The sequence below is a fragment of the Mus caroli genome, chromosome 17 (genome assembly GCF_900094665.2).
Source record: "Mus caroli chromosome 17, CAROLI_EIJ_v1.1, whole genome shotgun sequence".
NCBI classification, from domain to species: domain Eukaryota; kingdom Metazoa; phylum Chordata; class Mammalia; order Rodentia; family Muridae; genus Mus; species Mus caroli.
This window is the reverse complement of record NC_034586.1, coordinates 31,524,898-31,542,721: the sequence shown is the minus strand read 5'-3', so window position 1 is coordinate 31,542,721 and position 17,824 is coordinate 31,524,898. Positions and strand designations below refer to the sequence as shown.

Genomic DNA, 17,824 nt, shown 5'->3' with positions numbered 1-17,824 from the left:
CAACCCTAGGTTGATCAGAAGGGAGCAGACAGTCAGACCAGACAGGTTGACCTCTCCTGGATCCTCCAGCCATGCGGCTCCTCTGGGGGCTGGCCTGGGTGTTCGCCTTCTTTGCCTCATCCCTGCAGAAGCCCAGGTCCCGAGGAAGACACTGGCGTTTGGGTGGGCCAGGGGTGAGGAAGAGCGGGGTNGTGGGGTTCGGCTGGGTCTGAAGATNTACCTTACTGTTCTCCTAGGTTGCTCCTGTTTTCCCCTTCTGTGGTTAATTTGGGGACTCCCCTGTCAGTGGGGGTACAGCTCCTGGATGCCCCTCCAGGACAGGAGGTAAAAGGATCAGTGTTCCTCAGAAACCCAAAGGGTGGTTCCTGCTCCCCAAAGAAGGACTTTAAGCTGAGCTCCGGAGATGACTTTGTGCTGCTCAGCCTTGAGGTAACCAGTACNAGCACCCCTGCTGTTTCTCAGGTCTCTCTGCTGCACCCCATTGTCTGCTTATTTAGCAACAGACAGGAGCTTGTTATGTGACATAGGCTGGCTTTGAACTCACAGCTGTCCTCTTGCCTCAGCCCCCAAAGTGCTAAGATTTACAAGTACACCTGGTTTGCCTGTTGCCTTTTGTTTTATTGTTTAGTTTTGCTTTTGAGACGGGATTTCAGGGTGTAAGCTAGATTGATTGAAATCGCTCAGTGACCCTACTGTGGGCCTCCCAAGTGTTGGGATTACAGCCTGGCGCCATTGTGCCTGGCCCTTCTATTGCATTTTCCTTCCTGTCCCCCTCACTGACTTCCTGCCTCTCTCTCCTCTGGCACAATGGCCTTGCTGTCCCTACCTTAGGCTCTGCATTGGGTTCCTTTTGCTCTGTCTGATAGTCTCCTTCTGTCTTGATAGGTCCCACTGGAAGATGTGAGGAGCTGTGGCCTCTTTGACCTGCGCAGAGCCCCCCACATCCAGCTGGTAGCTCAGTCTCCGTGGCTAAGGAACACAGCATCCAAAGCCACAGAGACTCAGGGTGTCCACTTGCTCTTCTCTTCCCGACGAGGCCACATCTTTGTGCAGACCGATCAGCCTATCTATAATCCAGGACATCGGGGTGAGCCTCCAGCCCCAGGGTCTTTGCTCTGTCTCTTGCAGGCTGCTCAGAGTGTGTTTGGTGCCTTCTATGTAAGGCAACTCCACAGAGAGAGTCACCCTGGGGACTTGATTAGCAGTTAAGTCCCCATTGTCGCCCTGCAGTGGTTCAGTTCCCTATGCTCAGGATTCTTATCTCTCACCCCTACCTTCCCTCATCCTTCTCTTAGTTCGATATCGGGTCTTTGCACTGGATCAAAAGATGCGCCCATCCACTGATTTCCTCACCATCACAGTGGAGGTGAGTGTCTGACCTCTGACCCTCCCAACACCGTGCACTGATGTGACCTCCCACCTGACCACATGGACTTCCCTCACAGAACTCCCATGGCCTCCGTGTACTCAAGAAGGAGATATTTGCTTCCACATCCATCTTCCAAGATTCCTTCATCATTCCAGACATCTCAGAGTGAGCTCTTCCACCTTAGCGTATCCCTTTATCTGTACCACCCCAAGGCCTGCTTCCCTTGGCACTGTGTACCACCTCTGACAGACAGAGGCACGTTCCAGATGTTCTGACCCTGCCCCTCCCAAATCTCTGGTCATACCACAGCTTTCTTCTGGAGGAATCAGGCCATAGCTGTCTGTGGGTAGCCTGGACTCACTCATACTAAAGTTGTCTATGGGTGGGTAGCAGGGACTCACTCAGGCCATGGCTGTCTGTGGGTGGGTAGCTCAACTCCCTCCCATGTCCATTTTCAGGCCTGGGACCTGGAAGATCTCAGCTAGGTTCTCAGATGGACTGGAGTCCAATAGGAGCACCCACTTTGAAGTGAAGAAGTATGGTGAGTGCTGAAGTACGGGGTAGAGGAGGGTGAGGTGGGCAGCCTGAGGGGAGGACCCTGTCTCTAGTACCTGGCCACCCATCTCTTCATCCTTATTCAGTCCTTCCCAACTTCGAGGTGAAGATTACTCCTTGGAAGCCATATATCCTGATGGTGCCTAGCAACCGTGATGAAATCCAATTAGACATCCAGGCCAGGTATCCACCCTCGTGCCCTGCGTCACTTCTCCATCTTTGCAAAGCCCAGCTTACTTGTACCCTTGGCTTTCCTCTTTCTTGCTCTTTTTTTTTTTTTTTTTTTTGGTTTTTTTTTTGAGACAGGGTTTCTCTGTATAGCCCTGGCTGTCCTGGAACTCACTTTGTAGACCAGGCTGGCCTCGAACTCAGAAATCCACCTGCCTCTGCCTCCCGAGTGCTGGGATTAAAGGCGTGCGCCACCATGCCCGGCTCTTTCTTGCTCTTTTATTTGAGATTTTCTAGACAGAGTCTTACACTCACTGTATACTCACCGCGTAGTCCTGTCTGGCCTTGAATTTACCGAGCTCCATCTGCCTCTGCCTTTTGAGTGCTGGGATTAGAGATGTGCATGCATGTGCCTATGCGTGCAGGGGAATGTGTGTGGGTACAACCTGTTGTGTCCACCTTGGAGACACACACTCATTGCAGTGGAACTCACTCACTGGGCTAAGCTGGCTGGCCAGGCAGCCCTCAGAAACCCCAACCTCCATGCTCCCAATGCTGGGATCACACAAGGAGGCTGTCACACCTCTGGGCATTTGTATAGGGATCCTGGGGTCATCGAACTCAGGTCTTTGTGCTTTCTTGGCAACACTTTACCAACTGAGTTGTTGTTCCAGCCCTCAGCTCTCTTCCTGTCTCCCCATGGCAACAGGTACGTCTATGGGAAGCCCGTGCAGGGCGTGGCATACACACGGTTTGCACTCATGGATGAGCAAGGGCAGAGGACTTTCCTTCGGGGCCTAGAGACCCAGACCAAGGTAGGGTAGCGGTCAAGGGGGTGACAAAGGGATGTGGGGACCTAGCACAATTCACAGCCTTTTCTTTTCTTTTCTTCTTAGTTGGTGGAAGGCCAGACTCACATTTCCATCTCAAAGGACCAGTTCCAGGCTGCCCTAGATAAAATCAATATTGGGGTCAGAGACCTGGAGGGGCTGCGTCTCTATGCTGCTACAGCTGTCATCGAGTCTCCAGGTGGGTGGCTTCCCTCTGCTGGCACTTCAAGCCTTGCCCTTGAGAACGCCCTCAGGGGCAGTTTAAAAATGCAAATGGCACCATCAGACAGCCTCTGGTCCTCACCATCCAGTACAGCTCCTGAAGCCAACACAGACCCAGGTCACACCATCGCAGTCCTGTTGTTTCCTGTTTCCTTTTATCTAACTGTTCCCAGTCACTCTCCTCTTGCTTCACCATCTGATAGGCCGTGCACACATGTGCAGATGAAGCAGTGCGCCAACCAGTTCTTGGTTCCCTTCCCTGGGTTCTGCCCTCTATGTCTCTGCTCTCTGTCTTGCAGGAGGAGAGATGGAGGAGGCAGAACTCACGACCTGGCGCTTTGTATCATCTGCCTTCTCCTTGGATCTCAGCCGCACTAAGCGACATCTTGTGCCCGGAGCCCACTTCCTGCTGCAGGTTCCTCTTGGAAGGGCAGGGCTGGAGGGGAGAGGGTGTGGGCCACACAGTCTTGATGATGCCTCTTTCTGACTGTCTCCTCCAGGCGCTGGTCCAAGAAATGTCAGGCTCTGAAGCCTCCAACGTTCCTGTTAAAGTCTCTGCCACATTGGTGTCAGGTTCTGACTCCCAAGTCCTCGATGTTCAACAGAGCACCAATAGAATTGGCCAAGTCAGCATTTCCTTCCCCATCCCACCAACCGTCACAGAACTTCGGCTCTTGGTAGTGCTTCTCTGAGGACTGGGGATGGGCATGGAGGCAGGGAGGGTGCGTGAGTTGTTTTCTGAGTGCTTCTGGTGGAGTTCGGTGCAAGGGGTGGCACATTTGGGTCCTTGGCATAGACCCTGCCCTTCATGCCTTTTCTCCAGGTGTCTGCGGGCTCCCTCTACCCAGCCATAGCCAGGCTCACCGTGCAAGCCCCACCTTCAAGAGGCACTGGCTTTCTTTCTATTGAGCCACGAGACCCTCGGTCCCCTCGTGTGGGGGACACCTTTATCCTAAACCTTCAAGCTGTGGGAATCCCTGCACCTACCTTCTCTCATTACTACTACATGGTATGTGGGACTTGGGGTACAGGAGTGCTGGGTGTAGGACTCGGGGCAGGGTGTATACCAAGCAGGAAGGCACTCACTGCCTCCCCGTGGCTCAGATCATCTCTAGAGGCCAGATCATGGCTATGAGTAGGGAGCCCCGGAGCTCCGTGACCTCTGTCTCCGTGTTGGTGGACCATCAGCTGGCTCCCTCGTTCTACTTCGTGGCCTACTTCTATCACCAAGGACACCCGGTGGCCAACTCTCTGCTCATCAACATCCAGTCTGGGGACTGTGAGGGCAAGGTGACTGGGTCTGGAGAGGTGGTGCAGGCCGTGGTGTGTGTGTGTGTGCGTGTGCATGTGTGTACACATGCCTGTTAGCCTGCATGTTCATGTGCATGTGTGTGCACACGTGCACATGCCTGCGTATGTACATGTGTGCTTGAATGCATGTGTACTTCCCTATGCAGGTGTGCATGTATGCTTGTGTGTGTGCATGTTCAAGTGTGCATGTGCACCCAGGGGTTCAGAGGAGGACAGGATGACTGGTTTAGCCACTGAGTGTGCATGGGGCTGGAGGTGAGAGTTCACTCTTTTTCTGTTTTCATCTTCACGCATGTGAGGTGGGCATGTGTGTGTGCACAATTTGCATGCTGCATGGGTGCATGTGCTTGTAGAGAGCTGGGGGTCATCTGCCTCACTCTTTAGCCTTAGTCATTGGGGCAGTTTCTTTCACTCAAGCCTATAGCTCACTGATAAGCCTCATCTTCTAACCACCTTGTTCTGGGGATCCCACCCACCCACCCCATCTCTGCCTTTCCGGGCTGGAATGACAGGCATGCCCTCACTCCCACCTGGATTCTGGGGTTCAGTCCTCATGCATGGATGGCACACCTTTTCATTACTGACCCATGTCCCCAGCCCACTCTCCGTGTGCTGATTGTCTTTTTCCTCCCATTTCTGCCAGCTGGAATTGACGGTGGATGGTGCCAAGGAGTATCGTAATGCGGAAATGATGAAGCTCCGAATTCAAACTGACTCCAAAGCCCTGGTGGCACTGGGAGCTGTGGACACGGCTCTGTATGCTGTGCGTGGTCGGTCTCACAAACCCCTCGACATGAGCAAGGTTTGTCAAACCTTCTTCATGCATCCTTTTTCTCCTTCTCCTTGTCCTTCTCTTCCTCCTCCTCCTCCTCCTCCTCCTGTGCCTCTTCCTTGTCTTCCTCCTCCTTCTCCTCCTTTTCCTCCTCGTCTCCTCCTCCTGTGCCTCTTCCTTGTCTTCCTCCTCCTTCTCCTCCTCCTTTTCCTCCTTCTCCTNCNCCTCTTCTTCCTCCTCCTTCTTCTCCTCCTCCTCCTTCTCCTCTTTCTTGTCCTCTTCCTCCTCCTCTTCCTTCTCCTTCTCTCCCTTCTCTTCTTCTCTTCCTTCTCCTCTTCCTCTTCTCTTCCTCCTCCTCCTTTTCCTCCTCCTCTTTCTCCTCTCCCTCCTTCTCCTTTTCCTCCTCCTCCTTCCCCTCTTCCTCCTTCTCTTCCTCCTTCTCCTTCTTCTCTTCTTCCTCCTCATCCTATTCCTCCTCCTTCTTCTTTTCTTCCTCCTCCTCATCCTCTTCCTCCCCCTCCTTTTCCTCCTCTTCCTCATTCTCCACCTCCTTTTCCTTCTCCTCCTCCTCTTCAAACTTCTCCTCTTCCTTCTCTTTCTCCTCTTCCTCCTCCTCTTCCTCCTCTTTCTCATCTTCCTCCTCTTCTTCTTCCTCCTTCTCCTCTTCCTCTTCTTCCTTCTTCTCTTCCTCCTCCTCCCTCTCTTCATCCTACTGCTTCTCCTCCTCCTCCCCCTTTTTCTTCTCCTCCTCCTCTCCCTCTTCCTCCTCCTCTTCCTCCTCTTTCTCATCTTCCTCCTCTTCTTCTTCCTCCTTCTCCTCTTCCTCTTCTTCCTTCTTCTCTTCCTCCTCCTCCCTCTCTTCATCCTACTGCTTCTCCTCCTCCTCCCCCTTTTTCTTCTCCTCCTCCTCTCCCTCTTCCTCCTCCTCTTCCTCACTCCCCTCCTCTTCCCTCTCCTCCTCCTCCTACCCCTCCTCTCCCTCTTCTTCCTCCTCCTCCTATCTTAAGGTCTGAGGCTTAGTTCTCCAGTCTCAGTCCCTATAGGCTCTTCCCAGTCTTCCCTTGCATCCTAGATGTTCTTGGTCTCCCCACTCGCTTCTCGAATCTTTGAGCCATACCCTAATACCCTCAGCTCAGTGGCAAATCCTGCTCTTCAGCTGCTCATGTCTCCCAGCATCTCTTGCCTTTTCCTGCTAGGTCTTTGAAGTAATCGACAGCTACAACCTTGGCTGTGGTCCTGGAGGTGGGGATGATGCCCTTCAGGTGTTCCAGGATGCTGGTCTGGCCTTTTCTGATGGTGATCGACTAACTCAAACCAGAGAGGGTAAGAACATAGTGAGTGGGAGCAGATGAAGGAGAAAAGGCCGCGCGCGTGTGTGTGCACGTGTGTGTGTCTTTCTGTGTGTATGTGTGTGTATCTGTGTCTGTGTGTGTATGTCTGTATGTCTGTGTGTGTGTGTGTGTGTCTTAGTCAGGGTTTCTATTCCTCCACAAACATCATGACCAAGAAGCAAGTTGGGGAGGAAAGGATTTATTCGGCTTACACTTCCATACTGCTGTTCATCACTAAAGGAAGTCAGGACTGGAACTCAAGCAGGTCAGAAAGCAGGAGCTGATGCAGAGGCCATGGAGGGATGTTCTTTACTGGCTTGCTTTCCCTGGCTTGCTCAGCCTGCTTTCTTATAGAACCAAGACTACCAGCCCAGAGATGGTTTCACCCACAAGGGGCCTTTCCCCCTTCATCACTAATTGAGAAAATGCCTTACAGTTCAGTCTCATGGAGGCATTTCCTCAACTGAAGCTCCTTTTTCTGTGATAACTCCTGCTGGGTCAAGTTGACACAAAACTAGTCAGTACAGTGTGTGTGTATCTATCTGCATGTCTGGGTGTCTGGGTGTGTGAGATTCATGGGTCTAAATGCTGGGTGGGCTGAGGGATGGGGAAAGAGGAGGCTTGATGAATCTCTTGCTCTCTACCAGACCTGAGATGTCCCAAGGAGAAGAAAAGTCGGCAAAAGAGAAATGTTAACTTCCAGAAGGCTGTCAGTGAGAAGTGTATGTTGTGGGTGCCCATGGAGCACTGGGAGCCATGTCCGGGGTCAGGGTGGGATCTGCTTCTCTGCCCTCTGCAGCCCCCTTGGCCAGTTGTGGTATGGAGGGTGAGGAGGCCAAGGGCTGAGGGTGGAGGCTGGCTGGTGCAGTCCATCGGCCTGCTGACTTCTCCCCGAGCACATGCTGGTGGTTCTAGGGCTTGATGGATGCTGAGGCTTCAGTCCCTCCCACCTGCCTAGCTTTCTCTGGCCCAGCAGTGGGCCAGTATTCTTCTCCAGACGCCAAGCGCTGCTGCCAAGACGGGATGACGAAGCTGCCCATGTCGCGTACCTGTGAGCAGCGGGCTGCCCGCGTGCCTCAGCAAGCCTGCCGTGAGCCCTTCTTGTCCTGTTGCAAGTTTGCTGAGAACCTTCGCAGGAACCAGACCAGGAGCCAGGCACACCTTGCCCGAGGTGAGCAGCGAGATGAAGCTGAGGGAGGGATGGGAGGTGACGCCTGAGAGGGCAACACATTCCCTCCTCAATGCCTTCCCCACTGCCCCCAGACAACCGGAACATGCTGCAGGAAGAAGACTTGATAGATGAAGACGACATTCTCGTGCGCACCTCCTTCCCAGAGAACTGGCTCTGGAGAGTGGAACCTGTAGACAGCTCCAAACTGTGAGGGCCTGGCATGCCTGTTCTTGCCTCTGGGCTGAGTCTGGGGACAGTGACAAGGCTGTGAGTGACAGGGCTTCTCTGCATTCCCCCCGACCCTCCCACAGGTTGACAGTGTGGCTTCCTGATTCTATGACCACATGGGAGATTCATGGTGTGAGCCTGTCCAAAAGCAAAGGTGAGGCAGTGCTTTCCAGACCTCTTCTCATCCCCCCATGCTCTGACCCTCCCTCTGCTCTCTGCATGGATCTGGGGAAAATTTTCACTGGCTTGCCTGCAGGCAGAGAGCAGAGGGCAGTCATTCCCGAACCCTTCCTCCCTGAGGCCTGAGGTCCATCTCTGTCCCTGCCCCGTCTCCCTGTCCACAGGCCTGTGTGTAGCCAAGCCAACTCGTGTTCGAGTGTTCAGAAAATTCCACCTGCACCTGCGCCTGCCCATCTCGGTCCGCCGCTTTGAGCAGCTTGAATTACGGCCTGTTCTCTACAACTATCTGAATGATGACGTGGCTGTGAGACGTTAGGGGAGCCTGAGCATCCAGGGTGGGCACAGGGAGGGGTGCAACCAGGGACAGGTCAGGTCAGGCAGTGGACCTGATCCAATTAGGGATCACTGGCCATCCCTGTTTCCTGTCCCCAGGTGAGTGTCCATGTGACCCCAGTTGAGGGGCTGTGCCTGGCTGGTGGTGGAATGATGGCCCAGCAGGTGACAGTGCCTGCAGGTTCTGCCCGGCCTGTGGCCTTCTCTGTGGTACCCACAGCTGCTGCCAACGTGCCCCTGAAGGTGGTGGCTCGAGGGATTTTTGATATAGGGGATGCTGTGTCTAAGATTCTCCAAATTGAGGTGAGTGACTGCTCAGAAATCTAGCCACCCTGCCCCCCAGACTCCCAGCCATTTAACATTCCACTGGCCAGGCCATGGCTCTGCACTCAAACCCAGTGCATGGATAAACTTACAATCCACTATTGTGACTCAATTGTGTCCCAGAAATTGTTTACTTATATTGAGACAGAGGCTAGCTATGTAGCCCAGGTTTGCTTCAAACTCCCTCTGTAGTCCAGGCTGGCCTTGAACATTCAGTAATCCCCCTGCCTTTGCCTTTGGAATTACTAGTCTACAGGCACCACTGTCACACCCGGCCGGCTGTCTCTGAAATGGTTTGTTCTGTTTTATGTTATTTGTGTGGTCGTGGGGGTTAAGTCCAGGACCTTGTACATGGTAGAGAAGTGAGCTGAGTCCCTGTTTCTGACTGTGAAGTTCACATGCCAAGACACAGGGGTGTTCACCCAGGAGGGGAGGCTGTAGCCATGGCTAATTCCCTACTCTATTTTCCAATTGAGACAGAAGGAAGGAGCCATCCACAGAGAAGAGTTAGTCTACAACCTCGACCCCCTAAGTGAGTACCCCCTGCCCCAGCCACCAGTACCCTAGGGGAGTTATGGGGTACAAGGGCTCACCCACCAGCTCCTCTCCTCTGCCTAGATAACCTCGGTCGGACTTTGGAGATTCCTGGCAGCTCGGATCCCAACATCATCCCTGACGGAGACTTCAGCAGCTTAGTCAGGGTTACAGGTGGGTGTCTGGTCCAGACCTTTCCCACGAGCCCCTGCATTCACCTGAAGTCCATGGACCCCGTTGTAATCTTCTGGTGCTGAGTGCATAGACCTAGTCTCATCTTCAACTTCTCTGTCTTTTAGCCTCGGAACCCTTGGAGACTCTGGGTTCTGAAGGAGCCTTGTCCCCAGGAGGTGTGGCCTCCCTCCTGAGGCTTCCCAGGGGCTGCGCAGAGCAAACCATGATCTATTTGGCTCCTACCCTGACTGCTTCCAAATACCTGGACAGGACAGAACAGTGGAGCAAACTGTCCCCTGAAACAAAGGACCATGCTGTGGATCTGATCCAAAAAGGTTCTGGGTTAAGGGAAAGCAGGAGTCAGAGCCAGGGAGGGCATGAAAGGCAGCCAGGAGCCTAGAGAGAGAAGCTGGGGTCAAGGGTAGGGCGCTGGGAGTACAGCCCTGGCCCAAACAGCAGGAGAGTAGGAACCATGGCACCTCTTTTTCCAGGCTACATGCGGATCCAGCAGTTTCGGAAGAATGATGGCTCCTTTGGGGCGTGGTTACACCGGGACAGCAGCACCTGGTGAGGCTGGGGACTCTGTGCAGGGCAGCCAGAGGGCAAAAATCCACCAGCCAGGTCTCCTGAGAGACCAGCATTTTCTCCAGCCACGCCCCCTCCGCTCTAGGCTGACGGCCTTTGTGCTGAAGATTCTGAGTTTGGCCCAGGAAGAGGTGGGCAACTCCCCGGAGAAGCTGCAGGAGACGGCTAGCTGGCTGCTGGCCCAGCAGCTGGGCGATGGCTCCTTCCACGACCCATGTCCAGTCATCCACAGAGCAATGCAGGTGTGAACACGCCAGAGGCACGGGGAGGATGTCAGCAGGAAGACCAGGCTCCTCACAACTCTGGCCTGACAGCCTCTCTCTCTCTCTCTCTCTCTCTCTCTCTCTCTCTCTCTCTCTCCTCACTAGGGGGGCTTGGTGGGGTCCGACGAGACGGTGGCACTGACCGCCTTTGTGGTCATTGCACTTCACCACGGATTGGACGTCTTCCAGGATGAGGATGCGAAGCAGCTGAAGAACAGAGTGGTAAGGAAGCCGTGCTCTGTCCTTCCTGCCCGGCCATCCTTGCCCCGGGAGCCCGGGCATGCAGGCTCAGGCCTCTGCTCTCTTCTAGGAAGCCTCCATCACCAAGGCAAACTCGTTCTTGGGGCAGAAGGCAAGTGCTGGGCTGCTGGGTGCCCACGCCGCCGCCATCACAGCCTATGCCCTTACGCTGACCAAGGCCTCGGAGGACCTGCGGAATGTTGCCCACAACAGCCTGATGGCCATGGCTGAGGAAACAGGGGGTGAGGGCGAGGGGCACCCTGGCAAAGCACCTGGGACTTGGGGCTCTTAGATTGCCTGAAAAGGGCTGAAGAGAAGGGGCCTCTCATGGCTGTGTAGTGGAAGCAGGGGGCTGCCGACAGGGGGCGCCAGAGATCCAGGCGGCTCAGCTCCTCACTTGTAGTTTCCTTGTTCAATATGCATTTCCCTCCCTTCCAGAAAACCTCTACTGGGGCTTAGTCCTTGGCTCTCAGGACAACGTTGTGTTGCGCCCCGCAGCCCCCCGTAACTCAACAGAACCTGTACCCCAGGCCCCAGCCCTGTGGATCGAAACCACAGCCTATGCTCTGCTCCACCTGCTTCTGCGGGAGGGAAAGGGTAAAATGGCTGACAAGGCTGCATCCTGGCTTACCCACCAGGGAAATTTCCACGGGGCATTCCGCAGTACCCAGGTAGGGGCAGTCACAGGGCTCGTTCAGGGTGGGTGGTTCTGAGACCAAGTGTCCGACTCCCGCCCTAACCTCCTCAGGACACTGTGGTCACCCTGGATGCCCTGTCTGCCTACTGGATCGCTTCGCACACCACCGAGGAGAAAGCACTGAACGTGACGCTCAGCTCCATGGGCCGCAATGGGCTTAAGACCCACGGGCTACACTTGAACAACCACCAAGTCAAGGGCCTAGAGGAGGAGCTGAAGGTGACCTCCTCGATCCCTGATGGGGTTGCTGGGGTATCAGAGCCAGGTCAGAAGCCTCTGTCCAATGCCCAGTCCAGCCCTCTCCTGAGGGTGCCGTGGGGAGACTGACTTTCTTCTGGCCGTGTGGTCAAACCTCTTGGCTCTTCTTCCCTCATCTGTAAAACAGGGTGTCTATAGAGTCCACACCAGGGTCTAGGTCAGTGGTTCTCAGCCTTCTGAACGCTGTGACCCTTTAGTACAGATCCTCATGTTGTGGTGACCCCAACCATGAATATATTTCATTGTTACTTGATGACTCTAATTCTGCTACAGTTACGAATTCTAATATCTGACATGCAGGATATCTGATACACAACTCCCAAAGGGTCACAGGTTGAGAACCGCTGGTCTAGTTCTTCTGGAGACTGGCACTGTAGCCAAGAACAAGTTTCTGGGACAGTCGTTGTGTGAGGGGCTCCTGGTCCGCTCCCGTGTGCCCTCTGACCTGCTGCCTCTCTCTCCTGGCAGTTCTCCCTGGGCAGCAAGATCAGTGTCAAGGTGGAAGGAAACAGCAAAGGCACCTTGAAGGTGACAAGAGAGGGGTGCAGGGGTGGGGGAGGGAGGAGGGACTTTGGTCTGGGAGAGAAGGCGGTGGAGGGGTAGAGGAGGGAGGGTTGCTGGGTTGTGGTGCAGGTTGGGGAGCTGGGGTGGGGTGGGGGCTAGCAGGGTGTAGGGGGCAGTGGGGGGTAAGAGGGTAAAGTGTACAGGGGTGGGCTTCAGGAGGGTGTAGGGAATGGGGAAGGGTGGGGGATGTAGGGTGAGGTTGGGGAGTTGGACATGGAGTACCAGGGTTGAGTGAGGTAGGACAGCTGGGTGAGAAGGGGTGGAGTGGAGGTGTGGGGTGCAGGGGTAGACGTGGGCGGTGGGTGGGGTGGGGAGCTGGGCCTTGACTGGGACTTTGTGGCGTAGCATGTGTGTTGGGGAGGAGGAGGCCATCTCCTGGCTTGGTGTCCCCTGTTCCTTCCTTGAGCCTCCATCTTTGCTCTTGTCTGTTTTCCCTCCATTTCTGGGTGTCTGCCCTCTCCTTCAGCTCCATCCTGAGTACCTCAGACCTAGGTCCCCATTAGCCCCCTCTGCCCCTGTTTCTTCCTTTATGTCTCACTTGACCCAGGGCACCCATAGATGTCTTGGTAGCTCTGGTGTGCTGCTATTCATTGGGGTCGGGGATGGGGCAAGGGAGAATTTGGGACCTTTGATCCTTCAGCCCAGGAGACCCCTTCAAGTCTGTGCCATATGTGTCCTGTGTTCTCTCCCCCTCTCTGACTGAGGCAGATCCTTCGTACCTACAATGTCCTAGACACGAAGAACACCACGTGCCAGGATCTTCAGATAGAAGTGAAGGTCACAGGCGCTGTGGAATACGCATGTAAGCCCCGGGGTCAGGGGGCCTTGACTGACCCCTGCAGAGCTGACAGAGGCTGTCTGCCTCCTCACCACTGTACTGCACAGGGGATGCCAATGAAGACTACGAAGACTACTATGACATGCCAGCCGCAGATGACCCCAGCGTCCCCTTGCAGCCTGTCACGCCCCTGCAGCTGTTTGAGGGTCGTCGGAGCCGCCGCAGGAGGGAGGCCCCCAAGGTGGTTGAAGAGCGGGAATCCAAAGTTCAGTACACTGTGTGTATCTGGTGAGTGCGGAGAGCTCTGGGGAGAATGGTGGTGGGAGGAGGCGGGGTGTGGCACAGTCTGAGAGTCTATACATTTGGCTTCTCCTCCCACTAGGCGAAATGGCAAGCTGGGGCTGTCTGGTATGGCCATTGCAGACATTACCCTCCTGAGTGGATTCCACGTCCTGAGGGCCGACCTGGAGAAGGTACAGTCACCAACAGACACCTCTCCATCCTTAGGAGCCCACCTCCCTCTTTGTAGCAACCCCAAGTGTCGAACCCAGTCACACAATGACCAGGGTCTCTGACCTGTGGCTACCCCCTCTTTCCTGCAGCTGACCTCCCTCTCTGACCGTTATGTGAGTCACTTTGAGACCGACGGGCCCCATGTCCTGCTGTACTTTGACTCGGTGAGTGGAGAGAAGTTTCACAGGAGGGGACACTGGGTTTTTGAGTCTGTATGATAAGGGTCAGATGTGGCAGGTGGCCTTAGAGAACTCACAGCTTCTCCCACATGTCACCATGAGGCTGGGGCTGTGACCTCAGCTTAGCAAGGTTTATGGGGAGCCACGGAGAGGTGGAGTCCACTGTGGACACTTACCGGGAGACTCCGAGGGCCTGCTCATGCCTGTGCTCCTTGGAAAGGAGGGAGCAGGGGAGGCAGAACTGATTCAGAGGCTGACCCACATCATGGAGGGTCTCACAGGAAGTGCCTGTAGCACACAGACGTCCTGGGACAAGGTCTCTCTATTGGCAATGAAGTCATCAGAGGCCTTGGGGACCAGATTTTAGAGTCTAGTGGCAGGGAAGTGACAGCATGAAGGATGCTGGAGACAAGGCCATGGCGAACAAGCCAAGGCAAGGCAGTGAAGGCAGCCCTGGCTTGGCCCTGAGCAGGCTTCCATCTTCCATCTTGGGGCCAGGTCCCTACCACCCGGGAGTGTGTGGGCTTCGGAGCCTCGCAGGAGGTGGTTGTGGGACTGGTGCAGCCAGCCAGCGCTGTTCTGTACGACTACTACAGCCCTGGTGAGCACTTGGGATGCTTTGGCAAGCAAAAATGCGGGGGGGGGGGTGCCCTCTCATTGGGGACACAGCGGGGCGGGGGAGGCCTGGGCTACAAGAGGCCCTCATGTCTTGCTGCCTTTCTCTAGATCACAAGTGCTCTGTGTTTTATGCTGCACCGACCAAGAGCCCGCTCCTGGCCACACTGTGCTCTGGAGATGTATGCCAGTGCGCCGAGGGTGAGAGGAGACCCAGGTGGGGGGCCAGGGGGTTTGGCTGGGAGGGCGAGCTGGTCTCATGTGACACCTTCCTGCAGGGAAGTGCCCTCGACTGCTAAGGTCACTGGAGCGAGGGGTGGAGGACAAGGACGGCTACCGGATGAGGTTCGCCTGCTATTATCCCCGAGTGGAGTATGGTTAGTCCCTTCTCGGCCTCATTCCCCTCTGCACGGGCTCCTTGTGCTCTCGGGGTTGCTTGCTCTTCCCTCAACCCCACCTGTGGCCTCCCTGCCTTGCCCTGACTGCCTCTCCCTTCCCTGTCCCTCCCAGGCTTCACTGTGCTCTTGGGGTTGCCTGCTCTTCCCCCACCCCCACCTGTGGCCTCCCTGCTTTGCCCTGACTGCCTCCCCCTTCCCTGTCCCTCCCAGGCTTCACGGTTAAGGTTCTCCGAGAAGATGGCAGAGCTGCCTTCCGCCTCTTTGAGACCAAGATTACCCAAGTCCTGCATTTCAGTAGGAAGGAGGAGTGGGTGGGCAGGCAGGCTGGGGAGTGGTGGAGGCTGAGGTCTGGGTGTGGGGCCTCTTGGAAATGGGAAATCTCAAAGTCTGAATATGACCCCCACCATCCTGCTGTCTCCCCAGCCCCTGGTCATTGGGAACCTGGGCTTGCTCATAGTGAGCAAGGAGTTCTGTAGGGAGCGACGTGGCTTAAACAGCAGGATCTACACAAAGTCCCGCCCTAGGTTTCTCCTGGCCCTTTCTTCTCCTCTGATGGCTCGCTCCATCTCTTTATTCCCTCAGGAAGGGACGCCATGGCCTCCATAGGTCAGACCCGCAACTTCCTGAGCAGGGCCTCTTGCCGCCTTCATTTGGAGCCTAACAAAGAGTACTTGATCATGGGGATGGACGGGGAAACCAGTGACAACAAGGGAGAGTGAGTCACCCAGTCCCTCCCTTGCTCTCCTCATACTTGTGACCTTCCTTTGGGGACAGATCCTAGGCACCTAGCTCTGCCTCTCCAAAGCCAAACGCCTTGAGTACATGTCCTGACCCCACTATGTCACCTGCAGCCCCCAGTACTTGCTAGACTCAAATACCTGGATTGAGGAGATGCCTTCGGAACACCTGTGCAAGAGCACCCGCCAGCGGGCAGCCTGTAACCAGCTCAAAGACTTCCTGATGGAGTACAGCAGCCAGGGGTGCCAAGTGTGAGGCCTTAGGACTCTGGCTCCTTGAGCTCAGCTCAGGGTCAGGGCCTTGCTGGATGAGGGGCTCTGCTCTATAGGGTAAATAAAAGAAAAGCTTTCTGACAGCCAAGTGCTCCTGCGTGTCTGTCTGTAGGTGCGGCAGTCTGCCACCCACCCAGGGTTTTCAGGCCTGAGCCTTGGACCAGAAAGCTCTGCCTGACCCTCCCTGAGGTTTGCCTCGGACTCATGCCATCTTGGGGCCCAATAGCCAGTATCCTAGGTGCCTGTTTCTGGGTGTCACAGTTTCCACACCCTCAAGGTCATCTCTCCTCTTTAGCCTACTGTCTTCCTGCCTTTGGAGTCCTGGGGTCTGGTGGCTTGAACTGTGTCCTGGTCTGTTGATTCTGTTATCAGTGGCCTTAGGCAACTTTTCTGGAGTTGTGCAACCTTCAGGTCTGACCAGGTGACCATCCAGGCAAAGGACAGGACAAAGATTGACTGTGTTGTTCCTGAGTATTCAAGGGGAAGCATATCTTGAAGGGTCAACTCTCCCCACCCTGTCTGCCTACCTTTGGTTATTCAAGGGCGACCTAGTTCTACCAAGGAAATTTAGCGAGGTCAGACGAATCTGCCATTTGACCATTCTGCAGAGATCCATGGTCTGTCTCTTTCCCCGTTCTGCCCAGTGAGTGGTACCACAACCAGAACCATAGCCTCTTATCACCGAAGCTTATCACTGGGGAACAGAGTGGGACCAGGTAGTTCCTGTGCCCTGCGGAGGTCAGATGTCAGAGCTTACATCAGTGAGAAAAGCATCAGAGGATCGTGGATATTTCACGTGTTTTTCTACTTTGTTTGGTTATAATGCATCCCAGCCTGACTTCAGACTTACTATGGAGCCTCGACATTTGAGTGCTTAGATTATAGCACACATCAACACACCAAGGATTTTGCAGCACTAGGAATTGAATCCAGGGCTTTGTGCACACCAGGCAAGCACTTTGCAAACCGTACCATATCACTGAAAAAAAATTTTTTAATTTTGTTTATTTTTTACTTTTTGAGACCAGGTCTTATGTAGCCAGCACTGGCCTTGAACTCCTGATCTCAGCTTCCCTGGAATTACAGGTGCATCCCAGCACATGTGGTGTCTAGTCTCTGATTGCAAGGGGCAATATTTTGGCAGGATGTTTGAAGTAGAGAAAGGGAACTGTACAAAGGCCGGGGTTGGGGCAGAGCATATGTGGGACTTATCATTGCTGGAGTTTGTGTCTGGAGGTGTGGGAGGCTTGGTGAGCTTTCTAGGTTGCCCATCAACTGAGCCCCTCATGTGGGGACCTTGGGGAAGCTCTGGTCTTCCTGGGTGTTTCAGATGGTCAGGTCTCCTGCTTTCAAGGTCCTGAGACTTACGTTTGCATCCCCCAAACCTGTCACCAGAGCAGGGATTCAGTTGTAGCCTGGGTCTGGAAGGTCACCTATAATGAGGATGCTGCTGTTACTGCCCAGCCTGAGAAATCCCTCCTTTCTGCCTCCTGGGGCAAGGCTGGGATACAGGCTGGGCCTGAGCCTCTGCCACGAGGATCTGTCAGTTGTCAGCTCACCAGCTGTGGGTAGCACATTTGGATTCTCGCCTTGGGCATCCTGCTGTACTGCTGTGCTTTACAGGAATCTTGGAGTAGAGGGGGACCCCCTGATCTGGGGTCTGTCTATAAGTCTGGGGATGGGCAGTTGGGGGGCTTGTCACCCATCTCCTTAAGCTCCGCCACCCTAACTGGAATAGTCTCAACCCAGATACTCTATGAGATTCCCAACTGCCCCCTTCTCAAGTGCCCCTGGGATGGCCCTGGGGAAACCCCATCTCTAACAGTTGTAACTTCTGAACCAGCTGTGTCTTCCCAGTTCCTCCTGGGGCGGCCGAGGTTGGTGGACTGTCTTTATCATGATGGGAGCCATCTTCTCCCTGAGCTGGCAACCTGTGGGCCCCGATCCTCAAGGTTGCCTTAGCAAGCACATAGCAAGCCCTCTCCTCTTTCCCATTCCTGTCCTCCGGCCTACGAGCAAGGCCCCCTCCTTTTCTCCTTTCCTCTTCTCAAGGTTTTCTCAAACTCCTTCACATCTGTGGTAATTTGTGGTTTTTCAGCTTCTTTTTTTTTTTTTTTTTTTTTTTTTTAAGTCGGCTCCAGTTGATCATTTTCTTTCAGCCTTAACTTCATTAAACAACCGGGGCAGTGGTATATGGTGTAACTGTGAGTCATGGTAGCCAT

The 17,824-nt window shown here is 54.6% G+C and overlaps 1 protein-coding gene across 1 annotated transcript; it reads left to right on the top strand.

Annotated features, from left to right (window-relative positions):
• The first annotated feature begins 6 nt into the window (after positions 1–6).
• Positions 7–15,685, top strand: LOC110283979 (complement C4-B). The gene is made up of 41 exons (XM_021149529.1): positions 7–136; positions 237–429; positions 886–1,087; positions 1,296–1,366; positions 1,446–1,534; positions 1,828–1,910; positions 2,011–2,107; positions 2,802–2,907; positions 2,989–3,121; positions 3,444–3,559; positions 3,645–3,821; positions 3,968–4,153; positions 4,249–4,434; positions 5,099–5,257; positions 6,424–6,550; positions 7,206–7,280; positions 7,535–7,729; positions 7,822–7,936; positions 8,041–8,111; positions 8,302–8,441; positions 8,570–8,773; positions 9,275–9,326; positions 9,413–9,502; positions 9,628–9,837; positions 9,994–10,069; positions 10,173–10,329; positions 10,456–10,572; positions 10,661–10,832; positions 11,029–11,261; positions 11,339–11,506; positions 12,014–12,073; positions 12,818–12,911; positions 12,995–13,175; positions 13,270–13,360; positions 13,490–13,564; positions 14,078–14,180; positions 14,306–14,395; positions 14,473–14,571; positions 14,803–14,886; positions 15,175–15,307; positions 15,444–15,685. The coding sequence occupies exons 1-41, from the start codon at positions 72–74 to the stop codon at positions 15,583–15,585; spliced, it is 5,217 nt and encodes a 1,738-aa protein (XP_021005188.1). The 5' UTR covers positions 7–71; the 3' UTR covers positions 15,586–15,685.
• Positions 15,686–17,824: the final 2,139 nt, after the last annotated feature.